Source organism: Stylophora pistillata, chromosome 14 (genome assembly GCF_964205215.1).
Source record: "Stylophora pistillata chromosome 14, jaStyPist1.2, whole genome shotgun sequence".
Taxonomy (NCBI): domain Eukaryota; kingdom Metazoa; phylum Cnidaria; class Anthozoa; order Scleractinia; family Pocilloporidae; genus Stylophora; species Stylophora pistillata.
The window spans coordinates 1938050-1960353 of NC_142532.1; the positions used below are offsets into that span (position 1 = coordinate 1938050).

General features: G+C 38.5%; 2 protein-coding genes across 3 annotated transcripts; both read right to left on the reverse strand.

Moving 5' to 3' along the window:
- Positions 1–2273, reverse strand: LOC111335851 (uncharacterized). Its single transcript, XM_022941853.2, has 2 exons — positions 1399–2273; positions 1–418 (listed from the first exon to the last, which is right to left on the reverse strand). The coding sequence occupies exons 1-2, from the start codon at positions 2011–2013 to the stop codon at positions 392–394; spliced, it is 642 nt and encodes a 213-aa protein (XP_022797588.1). The 5' UTR covers positions 2014–2273; the 3' UTR covers positions 1–391.
- A 4123-nt stretch (positions 2274–6396) lies between these two features.
- Positions 6397–21758, reverse strand: LOC111335835 (advillin). Of its 2 annotated transcripts, none has more exons than XM_022941834.2 (22): positions 21604–21758; positions 19898–19997; positions 19125–19199; positions 18436–18495; positions 17731–17808; positions 17590–17642; positions 17211–17313; positions 16977–17087; positions 16835–16901; positions 16228–16351; positions 16042–16123; positions 15448–15543; positions 14042–14204; positions 12723–12961; positions 12091–12177; positions 11608–11679; positions 10729–10833; positions 10011–10250; positions 8976–9185; positions 8569–8769; positions 8123–8224; positions 6397–7505 (listed from the first exon to the last, which is right to left on the reverse strand). In XM_022941834.2, the coding sequence occupies exons 2-22, from the start codon at positions 19973–19975 to the stop codon at positions 7392–7394; spliced, it is 2460 nt and encodes an 819-aa protein (XP_022797569.2). In that variant the 5' UTR covers positions 19976–19997; positions 21604–21758; the 3' UTR covers positions 6397–7391. The 2 variants fall into 2 exon arrangements, with proteins under 2 accessions (XP_022797569.2, XP_088601825.1); XM_088745699.1 differs by lacking the exon at positions 21604–21758 and adding an exon at positions 20185–20206.
- Between the last annotated feature and the right edge of the window lie 546 nt (positions 21759–22304).

Consider the following 22304-nt stretch of genomic DNA (forward strand, 5'->3'; position numbering starts at 1 on the left):
TTGTGGTTTACAAACTTTATTTACTTATCCTTCAATCGTTTACAGCAGTTGAAAGTTGGTCTGTTGGGAAGATAGCGCGAGAATTTTTCGACTAATTACAAAAATTGTGAGAAGGACGAAGCTAGAAGGGCGCGTGCTCGAAGGATATACATAAAAAATGAATAATTCAGCGTTCAGCTTACGTTTTGTTTGACAACAGCCTTATTCTGGCGCACATTTTATCGCAAATGAGTTGTTTATCTACAAATACAAAAGGTGTTTATATAGCGATTTGTTGGTCGAATGTTTTCTTGCATTCTCAGTAAAGGAATATCATATTATCATCGTTTAAAATCAATATCTATTTTGTCGCTTGCGGCGATGTTTGCAAAATGCGAATGGTGGTCCTCTTTTAAATCCGTGTGTTTGGATGACGAACCTGCAGAAAAATTGATAAATCACATTTTAAGATCCATTTTTCAAACTTTAATGGAAGCCTATGCGGTTTCGAAACACATTGAAGTTTTTAAAACGGTGATCTCTAAAGAGACACATCGTTCAAAGAGGTCATTTATTTCATCGAAACATTTCGAAAGCACAAAATAAAACAATAAAGTCTGGTGTTTTGTTTTAACTGAAAATGTGGAAAATGGTTTTGGGCTCAAACAATGATTTGTACCGTTGAGAACAATTTTTGCAAGAATTTTTTCATATCTCAGGACTTTCAAAACCTGACTTCCCTTTTCTTGAAACGCAGTTGAAAAGAACGTAACTGAAGGTAAAATAGTCAAACTTTTTAACGTTTTTCTTGAAAAATTCGATTATAAAGTTTGCTCTACTTTACGATGTTTATTTCCGCATTTGAATTCGTAGGACTGCTTGCAAAACATAAACAAAACTTTGAGTCAGGCTAGAGGTTAATAAAACAGAGAGTAATTAAATTTTAATTCTTGAAATTCGATTTCGTGAAGCCGGTCAGGTTTTGGAGACGAGAGGAAGAAACGAACAATGTGCGACTTTAAAAAGTGACAACGGAAACTCGCGATGTTCTCAACTCAGTTCTCGGCTGTAGTGTTCTGCAAACGAATTCATCTTTCTGTTTTAAAGGCACGCCATTATGGGGCCCGGTTTTGTGGAAGCTTTCGTCAGCAAAAAAATTATGTCGCAGATCTTATAAACTTTGATTGATTTACAAGTAAGCCAAGTTGGTAAAACGGCTATGAAATAATAGGGAGATTTCCAAAGGTGAAGATGACGACGAAGCGAAAGAAGAGTTTGAAATTCCGTTGGCCCTGTTTTTTAGCCTGTACGGGAAACATGTTTTTAATGACGCGGAGCTAAACACGGGTTGAATGAGTTAAAAGCAATTCGCCTCTGAATTAGGGGATTTTCGGAGGGCGTCGAGGAGAAAGTACTTACATCAATTGGAAGAGGTGTTTTAAAATGGCCTGGGTCAGCAGCGATTCCAATCATACTGGTGTTGCAGGGAACAGTGGAGGTTGGCGGCTGGCGGTGAGGAGCACATCTCGAGACAGGCGGTGGTTCTTCGTTCAACACTTCGTTCAATGCCTTGATGTAATTTATAGCAAGACGAAGAGTAGTTATCTTGGCCATATGTCCGTCGGCGATATAACAGGGCAGAGCGTCCCGAAGCGCTTGAAATCCATTGTTTAAAACACGCATTCGATCGCGCTCCCGAGCATTCACAAGAAGACGTTTCTTCAGCGAGTTGCGCTGTCGCTTCGGTTTGACGGGCGGAGCGGGGCCAGTTTCCTCTTGCTCAAACTTCGGCAGTGCCGGAACATGAGTGAGAGCTCCTCTCGGACGCAAATTATAGATACCTTTGGCGAAGTCAGAGTCATTGCTTGTGTCCCCGTTAAATGTGTTGCCATCTGTGAAACAGCCTGTACTTGTTCCCATCATAATGTTATCTTGGAAATACGGCGGTGCTTCGCGGCTAACAAGCAAGCTGGTGTGCACGTTTTGATCCAGTCGCTGAGTGAAGCTGAGCTGGTTTGTGTTTGGGGCAAACATTTGATCTTTATGAGTTAATGGCGACAGAGCACCTGAGTTGAACTGAAATGAAACTGTAGTGTACACCTGAATGAACCTCAGTTTATGGGGTTTAAATACTCTGCCAGGCTTTTTTTCCAACTTCCTTAAGCCCAAACTTCGCGCATGATCTGATCGTAATTTATTCTGTTGCTATAAAAGAAATGGCAGTGGGCAAGGCATTGACTTGCAAATTTTCTTATTCATCCCTTCTGTATGGAAGAAAAAATCTCTTTTTCAACAAAATGGTTATCTTTAGTAATTTTAACAGTGAGTGGTGAAATAAATTCCCTCTGCATGGAAGCTAATTTCAAGAGATGGCTATTTAAAGCTAGATAAAGAACTCTTGGCATAAACAAAGGCTTTTGTGGTTTGCATTTGTGACGTTCAAAATACAGAGTTATCTTTGTAAACTTTTATTTCAACACTGATTGCATCTCTCTATTGCCGAAAGCCACTTTCTTTTTAAAGATAATTAGATGTCTTTTAAATCAACAAGACTTTAATTTCTCGAAACAAAAATCTGCAAAAAACCAGCAACAATATGAAGGTAACTTTGGTTAACAGAAAATGATCTTTACGGAAAAAATGAATTAATTTTCACAGAATTCATCAAGCGCCGCAAAATTCGGAGTTGAAAAACAGCTGTAGCCACATTGGCCATGAAATTTCTTACTTCGCTTTTAATTGCTAAAATGTCATTAAAAGTTGATATACTCGGGGTTTCGTTTTAACTTGGTGGAATCGCATGCTGTTTTTAGTACGAATGGAGTTCTGGCTCCCTTATTGAACAACCATCGTGGCCGAAGAAAAATTTTTGTAAGAAACCGTTTATAGCACGTTGTAACCTGGGCAAAAACTTCAATAAGTGCCCTTTTATTTCGATATCCTAGATTTACACCTGGACATCTAGGAGAACTGGCTTTTTCTTTGTCGAGATCAATAGAATATGAAAATTGGATGCGAGATGGAACGGGCGAGTACTATAAGTCAAAAAACATAGACTTTGTACCCACATGTCAGAGGTGTACAAAACCGAATATTCACGCCGGTTGCAACACAACTCCACAATTCTCTCTGGAGGCAGGACAATTACAAAACCGCCTCCAATTTTGTTTTTGTACAGTTACTAGTTCATCTGACCCAGGGGAAAAAACACGGCAAGCGTTAAGATCAACATTTTGATGTAAGGTGTGGAAATTCATTCAAATAACACGTTTGAAGGAATGTTGACATAATACTCAATATATGCCGACAAAATCGAAAATCTTGACTACAGCTTGTCATCCTTAAACCCGTGAATTTCTAAAACGCCGTTAGTGGCTATGACATGCAAAATAAGGTTTATAATTATTTTTAACTAGTGGCTGAGCAAACGTTCAACACTTTGAGACTTAAAACAAGCCCTTTCTGAGGCTGTAAATGGCAGAAAATGGGACGATTGTATCCGGCAAAATTTCGTGGGCCCGATCACGATAAAACACATCGTTATGATTTTATTTATGCGCTGATTGAAAGAAGAGAAGGAATCGAATTGGTCTTAATAGAGCAATCTCAAATCTTTTCTTTCAAGAAGACCCTGTATCTACTGAATAATGTTTTTCGCAGAATATTCAAACCAATTTTAATAAAAATGCAAGAACAACTCCCCTGTTTGCACTTGTTTCAATACAACTTAACAAATAAGAAGCTTGAAAGGTGTTATCCCGAGAGACTGAATGATTTCAAACAAGAAAACTTTTTTTTCGCTTTTATTGCTGTTGTTTGGGTACTTTTTGAATTTCAAAATTGTCCACTTAGTAACCTAAACAACGCGTAGGTTTCAGTCACCTCTGTTGGAGAACTTTTGTAATAACAATTTCAACATTGGCTTTTGTGGAAAACTTCCAAATCACGTTTTGCCTAGCAGAGAAAAAAGAGAAAATAAATCTTTGTGAATCAATGGAACAGGTACCTGGTATAATTAAATTATTTTCGTTGTTAGAATGTCGTGGAACAAAAGGGGGTGGAAATAAACAAAATGGCTTATTTAATTACAAAAATAAAACGCGTTACACTTGTTTAATTGCCTTAAATCAAAACATACCCTTGGGTACTCTCCTAGTAAGGGATCGATTTTAAGGTAACATATTTTTCTAACAAAAATGTTTCAGTCTTTTGAAACCATCGATCATCTTGCGGTGGGTAAGACACGGGAATATCATGACCTCCCAGCAGGTAACCTGTACATCCAATATTTTTCTACCTGCTGCAACAGTTTGGGTGAAAAGGTCGCTATGCAAACGTTATTTTCATGTGATATGATTTGATTTCTACAACACCGGTCAGGTGCCATAGCTGAAAACATCGTCACGAGAAATCTTGGATGCACGTAAGAGGTTCTGCCTAAAGAGGAACACCTTTAGACGGCCCTCTTGTTTCTATTGTTAACGAAATGGCTAATTTTATGTCGATAATAGAGTGGCGTACTTAATTCAGGCTAGGGGAATATCACGACATTCCAAATTCAGTTTCCATCCGAAGACAATAAGGGGTTAAAAGTGTGAGGCCCACTATTAAACGTGTCAATTGTTTTTGAGCAACACCCCGCCTTTTTAAGAGACAATATGCAGGGGACTATGTCTGTCTGAAGGCCTGTGTCTGTCTGGAGATTCATAGTTGTTTCTTTGGTGGACATTCAGCAAAAATCAGTTATTTTTAGATTTCCTGATAAATGGTGCCGAGGCGCCTATTTTTATACGCAAATCTTCTAATTTCGGTTGAAATTATCATTTACAATATAATAGGCCTCTTTGGAGCCAAAGCTTTTGTGTTGTGATAATAGGTTCTCTTCGTTTGTCTTATTTATGATGAAGTCATTTTGGCAAGGTTTTCAGTAAAAGTTGGCGACTTTTCAACTGCGAACATTTATATTCCGTGAATGTTCAGCACTGGGTTTAGAATTTGAACAGTATGCATTCCAAACATCGAGTCTACAAAAAGGCTTTATCATTGAATAATACTTCACCACGGAAACAAACATAGCCACTCCACCAAATGAAGGATTTTGTGATCGTGGACACTGTGCTTTAACTAAAAAATAGAAAGACCAAATCGTCGGATTATACCCTGAGTAGCAAACGAAATAGATCTGAATGATTTATTACTTCTATTTAAGAAACGTGTTACGCGGTTGTCACGAGCTATTGTCACGGGCGAGAAACAAAATCGTTGTGTTGTGCCCTGTCTCAAAAGGTTTTTTCTTTGCCTCTTGATTAATATCACTATATTATTTATCCAAACTGATCTTTCATATACATATTTCAAAAGGGCTAGCTTGGGAACAGGAGTGGCAAACACAACGCGAGTGGAAGAGTAACCCCTGATTCAAAGAACAATTCAGTAAAGTTCACAGCTTTTTACAAAAATAACGTTTTGTCAGAAATTTTCACCGCTGATGAGAAAGAGAACAAAAGCAATCGGTTATTCTTGTCCTTGTCAAGAAGCGCAAAAACTCCTGCAGAACTTGGACAATGAACAGCGAATGCACATTTAATTTTTTTTGAATACTTATGCGATTTTAATCTTGTTTTGACCGTACACGTGTAGAAAAATACGAACATGTTAAAAGTACTTTGTTCCCGACTCGTGTTTATTTTTAGATGTACAAATTAGGTTTGACGTAAGTAGTAGATTTCGTGTCAGTCCCTCCTTTTCGGTAAAGTCCCTCGTGCAAGTTAAAATAATAATAAAATACTGACGGTGCGCCACGTGGAGCTCTAGGAGTTATGCACTGGAAGAGTTAAACTCTCTGGCATAGTGTGCAGTCCCTACTATTTGTGCGCCTCTCCCTCGGATTTCTGCGCGGCGCGATAACAATAATTTTTTTGCTTGCGCGACGGATTTCGCCGAAAAGCAGGGACAGCTCTAGTCTAAGTAGTTAGGGGCTCAGTCACTCAAATGTGAATGGTCATGATGGGTCATATAGCTGTCCAGACACGTACACACATTTCCCGACGAATATTTTTCTAAACGGAAATTTTGTCCCTATATTCCGTGTTCAAAACAATCCAAATACTTGTGTCAAGATCGCTTCTGGTGAAACTGTAAGCCGGCGCCAAAAAGGCAAGAGTTTGACGGAAGAAATTAAGAAGTCGCAAGGCCAATCAACTTTTTATGCGGGGGATGATGGGAAGCCTTGTGGGTGAATTTGGAAAACTTGTGCGAATCAACCAATTACCGTTGACGTTATCCACTGGTTGAAGCTTTGTTTATGATTGATCTAGAAAATTTTTTTGTTATGATGTATCTAGCTAGTCAAGACAAAACCGCTGGGCTAAAAACGTGAGCCCTTAATAAGAATACAACTGGCAGTAAAATACGCGCTTTCTTGGCAGAATATTTTATTCAAGAGAAACACAGCTAGTGTCGGCAACTTACAGTTGACTATGTACGTTACGTACTTTAAAATTTGGATGATTCCCTACGCAGTGAAATACGTTATCAAGTAATACATTATTATAAATATACTAAAAGCCACTGGTGCTAAGACTGAATTAGACCGTCGTTCAACAGTGCTGCGGCTCTGTCTGCGATACACATTGTGAAAAAAAAAAAAAAAAAAAAACACTCGGAAAAGTTCGACAGTCTCAGGTTTTCCGACTCACACCGATTACAAACAAGACACGAATACCGAAAACAACCGAAGCTTACAACGTCGTTCCCAGGTTATCTCTTCATCCTGATCTCAGTAGGAGAGGAGAGGGGAGACTGTGAACAATGTAACAAAAGTCATCCACTTGAACTGCACGGATCATCACGCAACACATGCTGCTATGCACAGACACACCAACTTTTCATTAAACGTAGTATTAAGGCCTTGCATGTGCACAGTAAATACCAAAAGATTAAAATTCAAATTTCAATACAGAGCAAAATGCTACTACCTCGGTTAGTCTGTAAATTTAGATAAAATGCCTAAAAAATATGTTCTTGTTGATTATTTATAGCATTTATTCCACATCTAGGAAAAGCTTTAAATATCCCGAAACAATTCTACCTAAGTTTATAAAAGACTTTAGTTGTATGGTTTACCTTAAGATTTTCCGGCCACTTAACACATCTGTAGGCAGCCATCAAGTCAAACCCATTTAACCAGTTTCCTGTTTGACCAGTCTGCTGGTTAGACCTGGTTTTTGTTTGTTTGTTTGTTTTTTAAGATTGAGCTTAAGTATACTAAATTCCTAAAAAGTTAATGCGCCAAAGATTATCGTGAACAAGTCTTTTTAAACCATGAGCTTTGAAACGACGCACCCATTCTATAGCAAATTGCAAATGTTATTGTAAGTTTAGTTAAATTAACAGCAGAAGCTTTTGTTCATTTAGAACAGATCAATGGCCTTCTTGACTTGATTTTTTCTCCATTGTGGAATACCTTCCCATTCTTTCTTAGACATTTTGAAAATTTCTTCAAATTTGGCGTCTTCTAAATGAAGCTTTAAAAAAATAAAAGAAAAGAAGTAAGTAAGTATTGACCGTTCAACTTACATGCAAATTCCCCTTACAATTTAAGTACAACATCCAGTTAAAAGGTCACGAGGAGAGCAAAACGAATCAGCGATATCTTAGCAGGAAGCCAATTCTCTTGACTAACTTTTAATGAAATAACTTGGATATATCAACAAAGTTGAAGTGGTAAATTGGCCACCGTAACGATTACAAAAGCTGACGTTTCGAGCGTTAGCCCTTCGTCGGAGCGAACTTTTAATGACCTGTGAAGAGGTAAGAGGGGAGAGTTGGGATTTGAACGAACAAATTCCAAGAAATATCAAAGGAGCCACATTGAAGTTATTAAAAGGTTTCCCACTCATTCCAATGCACGCAGTTCTATACGAGTCTACATCATCTATATTTTCAAAACCATTCTTGGTTCTACTCAGACTAAATTGACAAGGAGACATTGCTTAATAACATTACTTCTTCTTCCTTTGTCATCCATGATGACCTTCCCTGACCAACATTCAAATTCCCCAAACCATTTGAGCCTGCACAACAGGCGTCATTTGATCGATTTTCCAGAATTTTGTGAGGAGAATTTGGAAGTTGAACAAACCTCTTTCTTAGTAGGATCTACTTCTTCAGGGAGGTCTTCTCCTTTCTTTTGCAGAACTTCCAAAGGGAAAAATTTCGGCTTGAGTTTCTCGTCCCACTCGGTCTGAAAAGGAAGTGGATATCAACACCATACTAACAAAATGCAGAAAAACCTGGAGGTTTAACTTTCTAATTGAGAATGCTGTTGTTTCCTTCGGCTTGAGAGTCTGCTGCTACGCCCAGGCGATACAGCTATTTACCAGGACCCTTGCGTAACGACCTATTTAACAGTTGGTAACGCACTTCTACTCTAAAAAGTGTGCGTGACAACCGACACATCAGGTAGTCACACAATATTTTTACAAAGCTTGCGTGACGATCCTCGCCACCTTTGTCATTAATTAATGGTCACGCAATCTTTACAAGAGGGGAGTTACATTACAAAAAAATTGTTTTGTCAGTGCTTACCAGACTCCACGCGTTATCATCTACTTTCTCATTTTCTTGTTTGACTCGTTTCATCTGTTCCTCGTAACTCATTTTCTTGTTCCACATCTGTGGTTCCCAGGCCACGAAGTACGACTTGAATCCCACCGGCTCAGCCCCTTGTTTAATCACTGACATCGTCATGTTTGGAACACGTTGGCGAGGATCTGTCTTAACGTATTCCTGAAATCATTACCAAGAACTTTCGTTATGGATTGACCGTTCTCCGACATCATAACAAAGCGCTCTACTCGTTTGTTTTTGGATAAAACCCCCCAAAAAGGGAGAGAGAATAAGGCTGGAAGTATTAAAAGTTGAACATAACTTAAAATATTTAGGATGGAAGTGGATTTCAATACAAAGAAACTCGGCCAAGCGAAGCACATTACCAGAGCAGTCCTGATGGCGTCTTGTTTTTCTTCTTTGCGTGCAGTGGCTCCAACCCATATAAACAGCTGCGTCCAGGCATCAAGAATCATGACATCATCTTCCTCTAAATCTTCCTGGCCGAAATCAAGAATTTCCTCGACCAAGAACCTCCCCGTGGCGTTTGAACAGTGAAACAGTCTGGCGGGGTAACCGCTACTCTCTTGCTCGGCCTGAAAGTATTTCAGACATAATGATTAGATACAGATACGATTCCCCGTCATGTGTCTCACTGCATAAGATCGTAACCTCATTCGCAGCTGTTCTTTGGGATGTTATGCAAGGCTTGTTTTGGCGGTTTTGCGTGACACTCTAAAGAATGGTTGCGATGGAGACCAATGATATCTTTGTTACACGATGATTCGGTGATTTTTAAAAGTCTCAACACCACAAATCACTAATTCTTGCGATTTATGGGGCTGAAACTTATGGAATTTAATGAGATGGCAATCGCATTAGTAATAAAAAGACTTCAAATTACACCTGCACCTAATCACTCACACCCTAACCTCCAGAACGCATATTCTCCTTAATTTTCCTTATACATTTCCCAAGGTGCCGACAAGGAGAATTTGAGTAACAATCGAGAGCTCCTTCAGTTAGTGATCATTTCCTTTATTCTCCTGACCTTAATCTTTGATTTGGGCTGATATTGTAAGGAGAGATTAGATGCCAGTCACTCTTAAAGTTAAAAAAGTCAATTCTGATGCGTTTGACGTGGTTCTTCTCTCTTGTATCTTTGAAAAACCCTTTCTGCATTCCTAGTTTACCCCTTTACTCCCTGAAATCAGTGGGCAAGTTCTTCTATACTAGAGTTTCTCTGACAATCAAGAGCTTTATAAGTTGCTGATCATTTGCTTTATTCTCCTGACCTTAATGTTTGATTCAAGGGTGATATTGTAAGGAGAAATTAGATTCTAGTCACTCCTAGGGATAAAAAGATTCACCTTTCGCTCTCTGTGCGGGAGACTAAAGGAAAACATTGCCTGGATACTTACCCAGCTTTGTTTGGCCGAGCCATAATCAGCTTTTCCTCCCAGCAGGTTCCAGAAGTTGTCACGCTCTTTGCCTTCCATAACAAGATCGGCGTCATCTGATTTCCAGATGAGCCTGACCACCTCTCTGGCACACTCTCGTTCGTCACCAATACTGCCTTTGCCCACCCAGATGAAGCAGTGATGGGGGTTGTGAAGTACGAACACATCACTGCTGTTCAGAGACTGAGCCACCGGAAGAACCTGAATAAAGAGCAGAAATCTTCATTGTAATCCGTTTTCATTCTCTCAACCCTTGGTCATCTTGGTCCTTTTCTAATGTAATATAATAAAGACATCTTTGCTCCTTCTCGCTTTAACATTACCTTGTCTGTTCACTGAGTGAGCAGTTTCGTGGCTTAAAAAAATTAATAAAAATAATATAAAAAGAGACTTGTCCCAATTCTTATTTCCTTTTAGAGACATGTATAAAAAGAGACTTGTCCCAATTCTTGTTTCCTTTTAGAGGCATATATAAAAAGAGACTTGTCCCAATTCTTGTTTCCTTTTAGAGACATATAAGAACGCTTAAATTTCTTTGCGTTATAACGATTTGTTTATTATTTTTTCCTTGCTAATTTTGCCTGCAAATTCTACGCGGGAAATTGGCGCGCCTGACGTCTAACCGCTCTGTTAGTCCTGTAAGAGATCGCCTGTAGAAGCTGACCCCAACATGGCTTACCTCGACAACCCTAGAATTGTTTCCAGTGACGCGAACCTGAAGAAGGCGAGTATCTGTGGCATTACCGGCGCTTTCAGTGTTTTTGAAACCACTAGCGTGGCCACCCTAAAGGTAAACAATATTCATTTGAAGAAGTCTTGAACGTTTCACTCCCAAGATCTAAACATTAATTCTCTGCACCACCTACCATACACTTCTTTAAACTTTAGCGTTGAGAATTTAGTGGTAGCCCTTTCACTCCCACAAGAGACCAAAAAGGAATTTCTCCTTACATTATCGGTGAATTTCAACACGGAAATGTGTTGAGAAGAAAGAAAATTATCAAAATAATCACTATGGCCAATTAGAAGAAACGAAAATATCTTTATGAGCCAATGAGAACTCAACACTTAGTAAAAACAGGGCTCCTCCTCGGTGTAAAAACCTGTGAAGCTCACGAGTGACGTAAAACAAAGACAACAAAACATTATAAACAATAGCGTAGAGCAAAACAATACCTCATGAAACAAAGAAAACCTCGTCAGGTTTTTACACCGAGGATGACCCAAAAGTAGGCAAGCTGCATAAAAGCGCGGGAAAACGCGGACGACCGATACGTGATGAGGTTTTCGTTTTGCATTTGATTGGTTGGGAAAGTGGTGCGAGTTTTATGGACCAATCGCAGAGCGAAGTAAAAAAACACAAACAAACAAACAAACAAAGCAATCCCGGATTACCTTCGACAGTCAATTGATAATTGTGTTGTGGAGGAATTCCTATTGATCACAACTAGGACTGAAACGTTTAAGAACGAGGAGACCAAAACCAACTTCTTCTTGACCTAATGAACAACATCGTTAACGCTCCTTGACAGAATTTTTTTTATAACCGAATACTCACTTGGTAGATAATGAGTCGGTGGTTGAAAATCATAAAGAAATGTATTGGTTCCTTTCCTTCACACACCCGGACCTGAAAAAAAAAGTATACAAGAATAGTTATTAAGACTAACAACCATGAAAATTTTAAGGATACAGTCAGTAGCACACAAGAATTCCAGACATAACACACTCTACAAAGACTTGCACGCTCACAAAGATGACCCGCACTTCGTCTGTTGAATATGTCACTCCGAGTTCGTATGATATTAGAGAAAGATATGGATAGTTTTGTGATTAAGAAAAAGAAAATAAACTGTCCCCTAGGAGGAATCAATCCCCAAATCTTCAGAATTCGCGCTCTAATGCTTTATAAATAAGCTAAAGAGGAAGCACTCTATCAAATTTTTCCCTTCAAAATTGATCTATACTGAAATGATAGTACACATAGCACAGAAGAGAGCGAGAAAATCTATAACAACGACAAAACGTTTTGGGTACTAACCTGGTAAGGTTCCCCTGCGAACTTGTCATCAAGGGTTATAGCACCGGCTGCAGCAGCTCCTTGTTCATCAGCTGTACTGTCATTTCCCTTGTGGAATTATAACAAAGCGTTTTTAATAAATTTGTTCCATGAGCCCTATCCACCAACAGCTTTGGTGGAAACCAAATTTTCAGATGATGTTTAGTATCATTGCTGATATCAAGATGTGGCACCGTTATAACTTCAATGTTATTCAAAAAGTAAAGTAGGGTTCAAGCTGAAGATATACCAAGGACCTGTTCTGAAAAGGGGGACATATTTCTTCATCATATTTGTCAATAAATTGCGTAGATAGACGACAATAAGCGCCAACCGCGAGCGAGAGAGTTGTAGGAAAATGCCTTAGTTGGCGCTCCACCCTGCGCAAGTGACATTTGCTGCGCACGTGACTTAACTTTTGCCGCGCGCGTGACTTTTATCGCGCGCCTGACTTTTGCTGCGCGCGTAACTATAATTGTGCACGTGACTTTTACTCCGTGGATGATTTTGATGCGCACGTGACTTTTGCTAGGCTGGTGAATTTCGCTGCGTGCATAAATCCCGCGCGCGAGCACTGCTTTGCGTAAAATAATAGACAATGGTATTATACTCACCAGCCAAAAGTAGATGATGTGCTTTTCCCGATTGTTCTTCATGTAAGTGTACAGAATAACATAACAATCTCCAGAGTAGAACACACCATAAGATTTTGAGGGTACTTCTTCAAGTGCAAAGCCGTTAACTCGCCAAACTTGTACTGTACCTGTACCATCATCAGGAAGAGTGCTAGTCACAGATGCCCTTCTCTCGTGCATGGATCTCACTTCAAACTTTGGTCTCTGGTCAAGTTGTTCTGTAAAAGTGATTCGGAAAAAGATATTTTTTAAAAACACAAGTAACGAAATTTTAGTGTTTGTCTCGTAGTGGAGTCACCGCTAATGTGGATCCCAATGTTTTGACTACTTTCATACCGCAAGTTTTCTTAGAAGATAATGAAGTGGAATAGGCGGATTCATGCTGACGTCATTGTTTACAGTTTTGCTCATTTGCATACGGCTTTGCGTAAAGAAGGAAGCATGTTAGATACAAATTGACTTCAGGCAGCTAAAGAGCTAGAACACCTTAGTACATGGTGAAAATTTTAGCTCCTTGGGTGTAATATTCAAGGAGAAATAGTCCATCAAAAACTGCAAAGTTTCTGGGTGGCAAAAGCGCTAATGAGCTCATACATTCTATGTAAAATTTTGAGTTTTTAAACCCGTGTTGCACAAAAAGTATTCAATGCATCAGGCTCGTATTCATTGGCCGAATAAATCGTACTTTGACCTTTCGATATTCAGAACTGATTTATTTTTAGCTCCATCAGAAACTGAATTGCTTATGCTAATGAGGCAAATATTGTAAACAAGGATTCCCCTATTGTGCCGTGATAAACAAACTGTAACCTTTTCCTTATCATTTAGCTAGAAAATCCCTCTGAGTAGATGGATAGAGCGCTGGACTATTGTGCGGGAGGTCGAAGGTTCGAACCCCGGCCGGACCAACACTCAGGGTCTTAAAATAATTTAGAAGAATATGCTACCTTTCTATAACATCAAGAAATGATTAGATATTCTAGTCTTCTCGGATAGGTACGAATAAATGGAGGTCCCGTCTCCTGCAGGGTTAGGGGCAGGAGACGTTAATTTCCCACGCACGAGATTACTGTGTGATGGATGTCCTCTCCTAGGGGGGGATGGGCAGGTAACAGGACCCCCGTTGATACCAGTGTTTACTACACTGAAGGGGCTATCCTGTATAAATATAGATGTCTACTTCTACTCCTACTTGAGCAACAGGCTACCTCAGCAGAAGATAATGAATTCTGTAGAGAACTAAGGGATGGTTCAGCAAAACTCCGCTACTTTCAGTTAGTAATTGGCCTTGTACATACCTCTAGACACAACTCCTTTACCAGCATGGAAGGTCTGTGTATTTCCAAAAGGCACAACAAGTTCCCATGAAGAAAAATATTGTTTAAACTCGGACGGCTCTAGTTCCTCGCCAATAATTTTAATGGAAGTATTAGGATTTAACTGTCTAGCAGATAGAAAGCCCTGGCGAAAGAAAGTAGATCAAGGCATTGGATGAAGCTAGTAAAAAAGAAATAGTTTCCAAATGGAGGTAAATTTGTCCATGAAGACGTGCAATTACCTGTAGGGCTTTGAGGTCTTTTTTAAATTGATCTTACACCAATCCTCATAACTACCATAAATCCTCTAAGCCCCCAAAGGGACTTATTTATTTCAGGTTCTTTGGGGGTGGCTAATTAGGGGGGGGGGAACTTAATAGAGGGGGGGCTTATAAATTTAGCCTGATGTTCACTACCAGGATACAATAGGACATGATGTACCATATTTATTAAAAAAAATTGTTCTCATTTTACATTTTTTCATTTACCAAATTCAGACTCAATGTTATGATCTTACTCTCTCAATGGACCTTGCTTAGCCAGGGCATATTTTTTGCATTGCTCTGTAATTTCTGTACACTGTATTCTATTGATGCCAACATGATAACATCAATCAATCTATCACCAAAATCAATTTTAAATGGCAAACTAAAATTACAGTACTTGAATAAATTTATCATACTTACTGACATGGAGTGTTATTTTGAATTTTTGTTTTTTAAAGGGGGAAGGGGTGGGGTGGAGGGCTTAAAAGAGGGGGGCTTAATAAATTTCTTCCTCTAAAGAGGAGGCTTATTAGAGGGGGGCTTATCAGAGGGGAGTGGCTTAATAGAGGGGGGCTTATTAAAGGGGAGTGGCTTATTAGAGGGGGGCTTATTAGAGGAGAGTGGCTTAATAGAGGGGGCTTATTAGAGAGGGGCTTATTAGAGGGGGCTTATTATAGAGGGGCTTATTAAAGTGGAGTGGCTTAATAGAGGGGGGCTTATTAGAGGGGAGTGGCTTATTAGAGGGGGCTTATTAGAGGGGAGTGGCTTAATAGAGGGAGGCTTATTAGAGGGGAGTGGCTCATTAGAGTGGAGTGGCTTAATAGAGGGGGCTTATTAGATGGGGGCTTATTAGAGGGGGGCTGATTAGAGGGGGCTTATTAGAGGGGGCTTATTAAAGATGGGCTTATTAGAGGGGAGTGGCTTAATAGAGGGGGGCTTATTAGAGGGGAGTGGCTTATTAGAAGGGGCTTATTAGAGGGGAGTGGCTTATTAGAGGGGGGCTTATTAGAGGGGAGTGGCTTAATAGAGGATTTACAGTAATTTACAAGGAAATGCATTTCAGCTAGAGGGGAGAATTTACAATCAGATCTTGGGAGTGAAAAGTTTAAAACTGTTACTTACTTGGGCATCCTTGAGAGCTTTTTCTTTTTCATTTCTGGTGGATTTCTTTCCAACCCATACATAGACACCTTGACCAGTTTCCAAGATGAAGCAATCCTGAAACACCACAATAAAAAAAGGTTTCAGTTGACTACAGTCTAAAGAAAAACATAAAAAGACATAAAGAAGCACCAGACTCTGTTGACTTTGACTCCTCAGGGGGGTGGTAAGATAATCTGGATTGAGGTCACTATCTAAGCAACTGTGCACCGGCACCCCTCCCCTAACCCAACAATGGTCAACTGATAACAAGTTAGGGTTAACGTTCAGTTAGGGGAGGGTTTAGTAATCCTCACTGAATCAATTTGTACATCATGCACTTATAAAGAAAGGCAAGGTGTTCATTGGGAAAGAGAGATCACAGTATTCTTTGACTTCTTCATGCAATTCTATGGCTGAATTACAATGCCCCAGTAGCCATTCTTCATTGAGACATGAGCAGATTTTAAGCATATTCAACTGTTATCTTACAGTATCCTCCTACTTTACCATCACATATAACTTATGAAAACCCTCATAAGAATTAAACCATGCAGTTACACAGTGGAGACTTACATCAGAGTCAAGATCTTCACGCTTTAAGGGTTTGCTGCCAGTCTCTTTCATTGTGATATTGCCAGTTTCATCCTCGTTGACCCTGAAATTTAATATACATGAACAAACATGTATCCTTCAATTTTGTGTAACCTTGCCACTCATTACACCTTTCAAAAAAACTAGCTGCTTATTTGAATACTTTACCTGTACAAATTGAGTGAGAGAGATGCATCATGGGCCTCATCACTTTCAGCTTCTCTAGTGATAGGAACAATGCGCTTTTTTCCAGTCAATTCGTAGAAGAACTCTTCTTCCTCCTCTGGTGTGTCTGTGAGAAATGCAAACATCGACACTCAAAAGTTATTGGCACTTAACTGGTGTGCCTGTGTCATGACACATGACTCCACGAAGTTATTGGGGTCAGCAAAATAAATAATGATAAATTATACCAATTTATATGGCATTAATCAGCTAATCTTCAATAGCTCTTTACAGCCATTGTATGCTGAGGTAAAAACTAGCATCTTAAAATACCAAGACTAATCTACAAATCTCACACAAAATTAAATGCATATATCAAAAACAAAAGTGAAAAGCAACAAGCTTCTTTAAAAAGATATTAAGTCTTAAAAATCTTCTTAAAAACAGCTATTGAGAATCTTGAATGCCGAGAGGTAATTCATTAGACTGTAGTCTTGGCACTGCAGTACTGAACGCCCACCCTCCATAAGACTTAAATATTAGTAACATTCAAAATAAAATCGTCATCATGACCACCTTTTACTCAGATAATAATTTCAGAGGCACTCACCAACGGTAATAACTGCAGCAAGACCAGCGCGCTCTTCATCCCGTAGTTCACGTGCAAAATTTATAGCCTGTCATAAAAACAGACATACTTGTCAGAAATTCAATTTCTCCACCAATTAACAGAAACTCGACAACAAACTTACATTAAACCTCTCTTTTTTGTTGCTTTCTTTTCCACACCACACAAAAATTTTTCTTCCACAGTCAAAAACAAAGCAATCCCCAATGTTCAGTGAATCAATGGTGTGTGGTACCTGACCAATGAAACAATATCAAATAATTAATTTACAAGAATAGGTGAAGCAGCTAGAGGGGAGAATTATTAATCAGATCTCATCAGTTGAGGGTTAAATCTACACACTCAAAAAGCCACTCACCTGAGAGGCATAAATTTTACGTTTCCCTTTAACTCGCATTAACGCCTTTTCAAACTTTTTTTTGCCTTCTTTGAACCCAGAAGCATGCCCTCCATTAACCACCCTGTAGAGAGAAAGAAGCAGAGGATCGGAATGAAGCTTTTCAATAAACTTAACCCCCAACAGTGATTAGCATCTAATTTCTCCATACAATATCACCCCCTGAATCACACGATTAGGTCACGAGAATACAAGAAATGATCACTATCTAGTGTTCTTAATTGTTTCAACAACTTCTCCTTGTCAGCACCTTAAGAAATGTGTAGAGAACAGTATGAAGAATATGCATACTAATGGCTGCGTGAAAAGGTTTTAAAAAACTAACCAAAAGACAGCTTACCTCATCCCATTACTAAAAAGACTTTTGAACTTTTGATCTTCATGGCCTCCAACCTTAAGAAAAGAGAAAAGCAGATTATTAACATTTCAGGCCTTAAAAAAAAAAAAAATTAAATGAAAAACAGACATATCAAATGCTAACCACTCGATGCTGCACAGGGAAATCACCCAATTCTGTGTCAAGTGTCACAGACAGGCTGGCAGCAGCTCCTTGCTCATCCTTAAGAGAGAAAGATTTGGTCGCATTAATATATAAATAACTAAGTAATGATGTGGAAAAAGCAGATGACCTTTTGCCAAAAGGATATTATGTGTAACCCAATAGTCTTTGTAACAGAAAACAAAAATGACACATATAATTAAAGGCATCACTTTGGAAAAATTTTAAAGAGGCAGGAAGCTGAATTCAAAGATTGAACCATCTACAGTAAGAACATGCCAAGTTGGCCAACTAAAGAACGAGTAGGTAGTAAAATGGAAAAAAATTTCATTCCAAAAGAAATGTTATAATCCTTTGACAATTGTGATCATTTTATTTTCTGGTCACCACTTTGGTGAACTTTAGCAACCATGCTGCTTTTTATCAATACTATCTAGAAATCTCTGAAGGTCTACAAATTTTTAATCTTTTTTAAAATATTTCTGTCAGAGGAAATGAGTGATACATAAACTATTAAATCACAAGAATTAGCTTCAAACAACAGCGCCGCCATTTTTCAATCAGAATGTGTAATCCCTACAAAATGAAAAGCTAGGTGATCGATTTATTCATTCTTAGCTTATCAGCACATTTTTTCAAGTTCAAAAGCAATCCTATCATCACGGATGAAGAAATTTTAGATCTCACCTGAGTTGTCTCTGGTCCTAACCAAAAGTAAATATTGGCAGTCTTACCAACACTTATTGTCTAAAATATGAATTTTAATAACAATTAGTATACAACAATAATTGATCACAACACCACCAATAAATGCATTTTTTAATATATTCCAATTAGTCTACATGACTAATTAGTCTACATGACTAATTAACCCTCCATGAGAGCAGTATCATAATGCATCAGACAGACAGACAGACAGACAGAGACAGACAGATAGACAGACAGACAGAGACAGACAGACAGAGACAGACAGACAGAGACAGACAGACAGACAGAGAGACAGACAGACAGAGAGACAGACAGACAGAGACAGACAGATAGACAGAGACAGACAGAGACAGACAGACAGAGACAGACAGACAGAGACAGACAGACAGACAGAGACAGACAGACAGACAGAGATGGACAGACAGAGACAGACAGACAGAGATGGACAGACAGAGACAGACAGACAGAGAGACAGACAGACAGACAGAGAGACAGACAGAGAGACAGACAGACAGACAGACAGAGAGACAGACAGACACACAGACAAACAGACAGACTCCTTTATCTAAGTTTTATCCCCAAGGTGGTTGCTTGAAAGCAACCTGCAAGGAAGAGGAGCCTGCTCTGAACCCTTAATCAGAAAAAAAAATTGATTTATGTCGAGATACCTCTAGTATGATGTACGAGTCACCCTTGTAAAATTTTCCATAGTCCTTGGGAGAAACTTTAACAGGCTTGAAAAACTGCAAGGTGAACATTTTAAAAAATGCAGAGTATTAAACTGAGAAGTAAAGTAAAGAAGTGTTGAGGGAAAGGCATGGTGTCATATTCCTAGATGTTTGCAGGCAAGAAATAATTTATGCCATTCTCGTCTTCATTGTCAAATTATGTCATTGTCAGGGCCTGACACAAACAGACTAGTAGAGATTCAGTTTTGGCTAGTGGTTTTTAATTTCCACTAGCCAGTTTGTCTAGTAAACAAACTGAAATTGTTGTAACATCTAAGTTGTCACTAGCCACTGGGCTAGTAAGTTGAAAAGTTAGTGCTGAGCCCTGATTGGGGTAATTGTCTTTCTCACTGTTATGATCATCATTGACATGTCAACATTGTCATTGTTATTAGAAAACTAATCACCATGATTATGATCTTGATCCTACTGCTTATAAGTCATCCTATTATAAAAAATTACATATTTCTAACCAGCCTAATAGGCACCACTGTTTAACCCTCAAAACCCAAAGGATCTGACCAATGAATAATTTCTTCATACACTTTCATTACTAAATCAAACATAACCATCATGAGAAAAGAGGAACTGATCTCTGGCTAAAGAAGCCGTTGATTGTTACAAAAATTCTCCTTGCCAATACTCTTAGAAATGTATAGAGAACAGTATGGAGAATACACATGCTGACATTAGTGTTTGAAGAGTGAACCAACCTCAATTCTCCATATTTCCAATCCTGGTTTAGATCCTGCTGCAGGAAAGGCCCTTTGTCCATTTTCTGCGACTGGCATTTTACAGTTTTATTTGACGTTCCTTAGTACATCAAAAATAAAACAAATTGCAAAAAAATTAATACAATATGGTGCACAATCTCAAATAAAATTGCACAAAACTTTTTTTTATTTCTTCTCTAAACACAATTCATTGGATTTTAAAAATTTCTTCCCCTGTAGAGATTGCAAGTTCTGTCTGTATAAAAAACACAAAAGAAAACACTCACAGAGAGACACTTGCACACAGCTTTTCTATACATTTTTAGAATTTCCTGTGCAAATAATTAATGAGAACTTTTTCAGAATCACAAAAGATGAATCACAAAATTTCAGAACCTGTATATAAATAGAATTTATCAAAAAACTTGGGAACACAGGAGAATAAGAAATATGCTAACCCTTCTTCAAGAGCACTTTCTTCAGTACTTAACTCGTTTCTAGTGGCTACTAGTTTCACAGGCTATTAAATATGACATTGCCCGCAGAGAAGAAAACTCTGCAATTTTCTTGATGACTGATACAAATATGTAAAATAAAAGTGTGTAAAATAAAAGCGGTGATCAAATGTCCCAAGAATGCTGAAGAACTGTTCTCGCCAGTTCTGTTAATTCTCTAAACTGATTAACAAAAACTTGCAAAGGTGAACTGCGGAGTGCATTAACATGAATTTTAATTAGAATAATAATTAACTTTTTAATTCCCTGCTGGCGTTAAAACATAATCCTCGTTTTCAACAAGCTTGTTTTTATAAAATATGAATTTACACCTTTCAGTGATTACAAAATTTAACCATTGGTACGGAGGCAACGCCGTATAAAAACGCTACAGGAAGTACGAATTCGGCAAAAATTTCGCTCCATTCCGCACTCAAAATGCGGAAAAAGGTAGCATATTTAGACATCGACCTTATCTTTAAAAATCCAAGAATTAATCATGATTTTGAAAAGTTATGCTCTGAAATATTCGAATGCATCACTTTAGGTGTTGTTAAAAGATCAACGAAACCAATTCAAGGTTCACTGCAATTCGACAAAGAGGTAAATTCGAGAAATTTGAAGTCACCAACGACGAACAAGAAAGCGAAATCGACACTATGGCAACCGAGGCTTTAATAATTATCGCTTTGCACAACTTTGTATGAACTTAGACGCCAGTAGACAAAACGAACGCAACTGCAACTCTAAACCATGAATTTGCGAATTAAGAATTCATATAGGAAATTTTGTATACTATAAAAACATCAATACTCGCTACAAATGTGTTTTTACAAATGTAAACGTTTCTGCGATTTGCATATAAAGGCTAAAGTTCTGTTTTTCAACGATTAAAAATTCAATAGAATGGCCGCGACTTGAAATCAGCCAACTCAGGTCATTCCCACAAATAAAAGCTGCGTAACTATCGCACTATTCGACGACAATGGCTTGTTCAGAAGTGTACAAACTTGTAAAACAAATAAATTGAAAACTATAGCAAACATATCATAGTGTGCGGGCACAGGAATCGAGGGTGTCAACTGTCGTTGTTGACAAAACTCTACGGAGCAATTCGCTCAAAATCCCCGAGGAAAACTCCGCAAGGACATTGCAACAAAACAACGTTGCGAAACAGCGATCTACAAATGACACGCATGCCAGAGACCTCACCTTTTAGTTAAGCTTACCACAGAGGTAACTTCCAAGTCCGAACTTGAGAAGAGCTAAATAGGATATTACCTGCAGCTGTAAATTTCCGACTGAATCTCATATCCGGGACATCGACCCCTTACGTGGGCGTGAGAAAAATACACGGCGTGTACTTAACATATATTCGCCCCCCCACCCACCAACCTATCTAAAATGAAAATATATAAGAATTGGTGACCTTCAAAACAAATGTAAGATAAAACCGCGCGAGAGTTAGGTTTACAAATGCAATATTACTCTGTCTAAATTCTCGACAGTTTAATTACCTAAATTGCACCGTATTCAGACGCCTAATTCTCTTAACTAATTGCATTTAATGTTTTCGATATTGGTGACAAAACCAAGAAAATTTTGATGAGCTGACAACATCATCGGTAAGGGCTAACTAAGCACCCTATGAAGTCTGCAAGTCCGTGACGGGATATTTATAAAAGTCATTACTTTCTTTTGTGTAGCAATAACCTTAAAATGACGTAAGGACAAGAAAAAGCATTCAATATTCCTTCGTCTGAGCGCAAGAATGTTCTACACAGTGGACGAGCGGAAATATGTTGTGAACTTTTCATATGAAGTGGAAAAAAAAAATACGTGAATAGAGATTTCGAGAATTCACTATTTCATTTTTTTTTAATAAATATTTAATAGTCTGAAAAAGAGTGAAA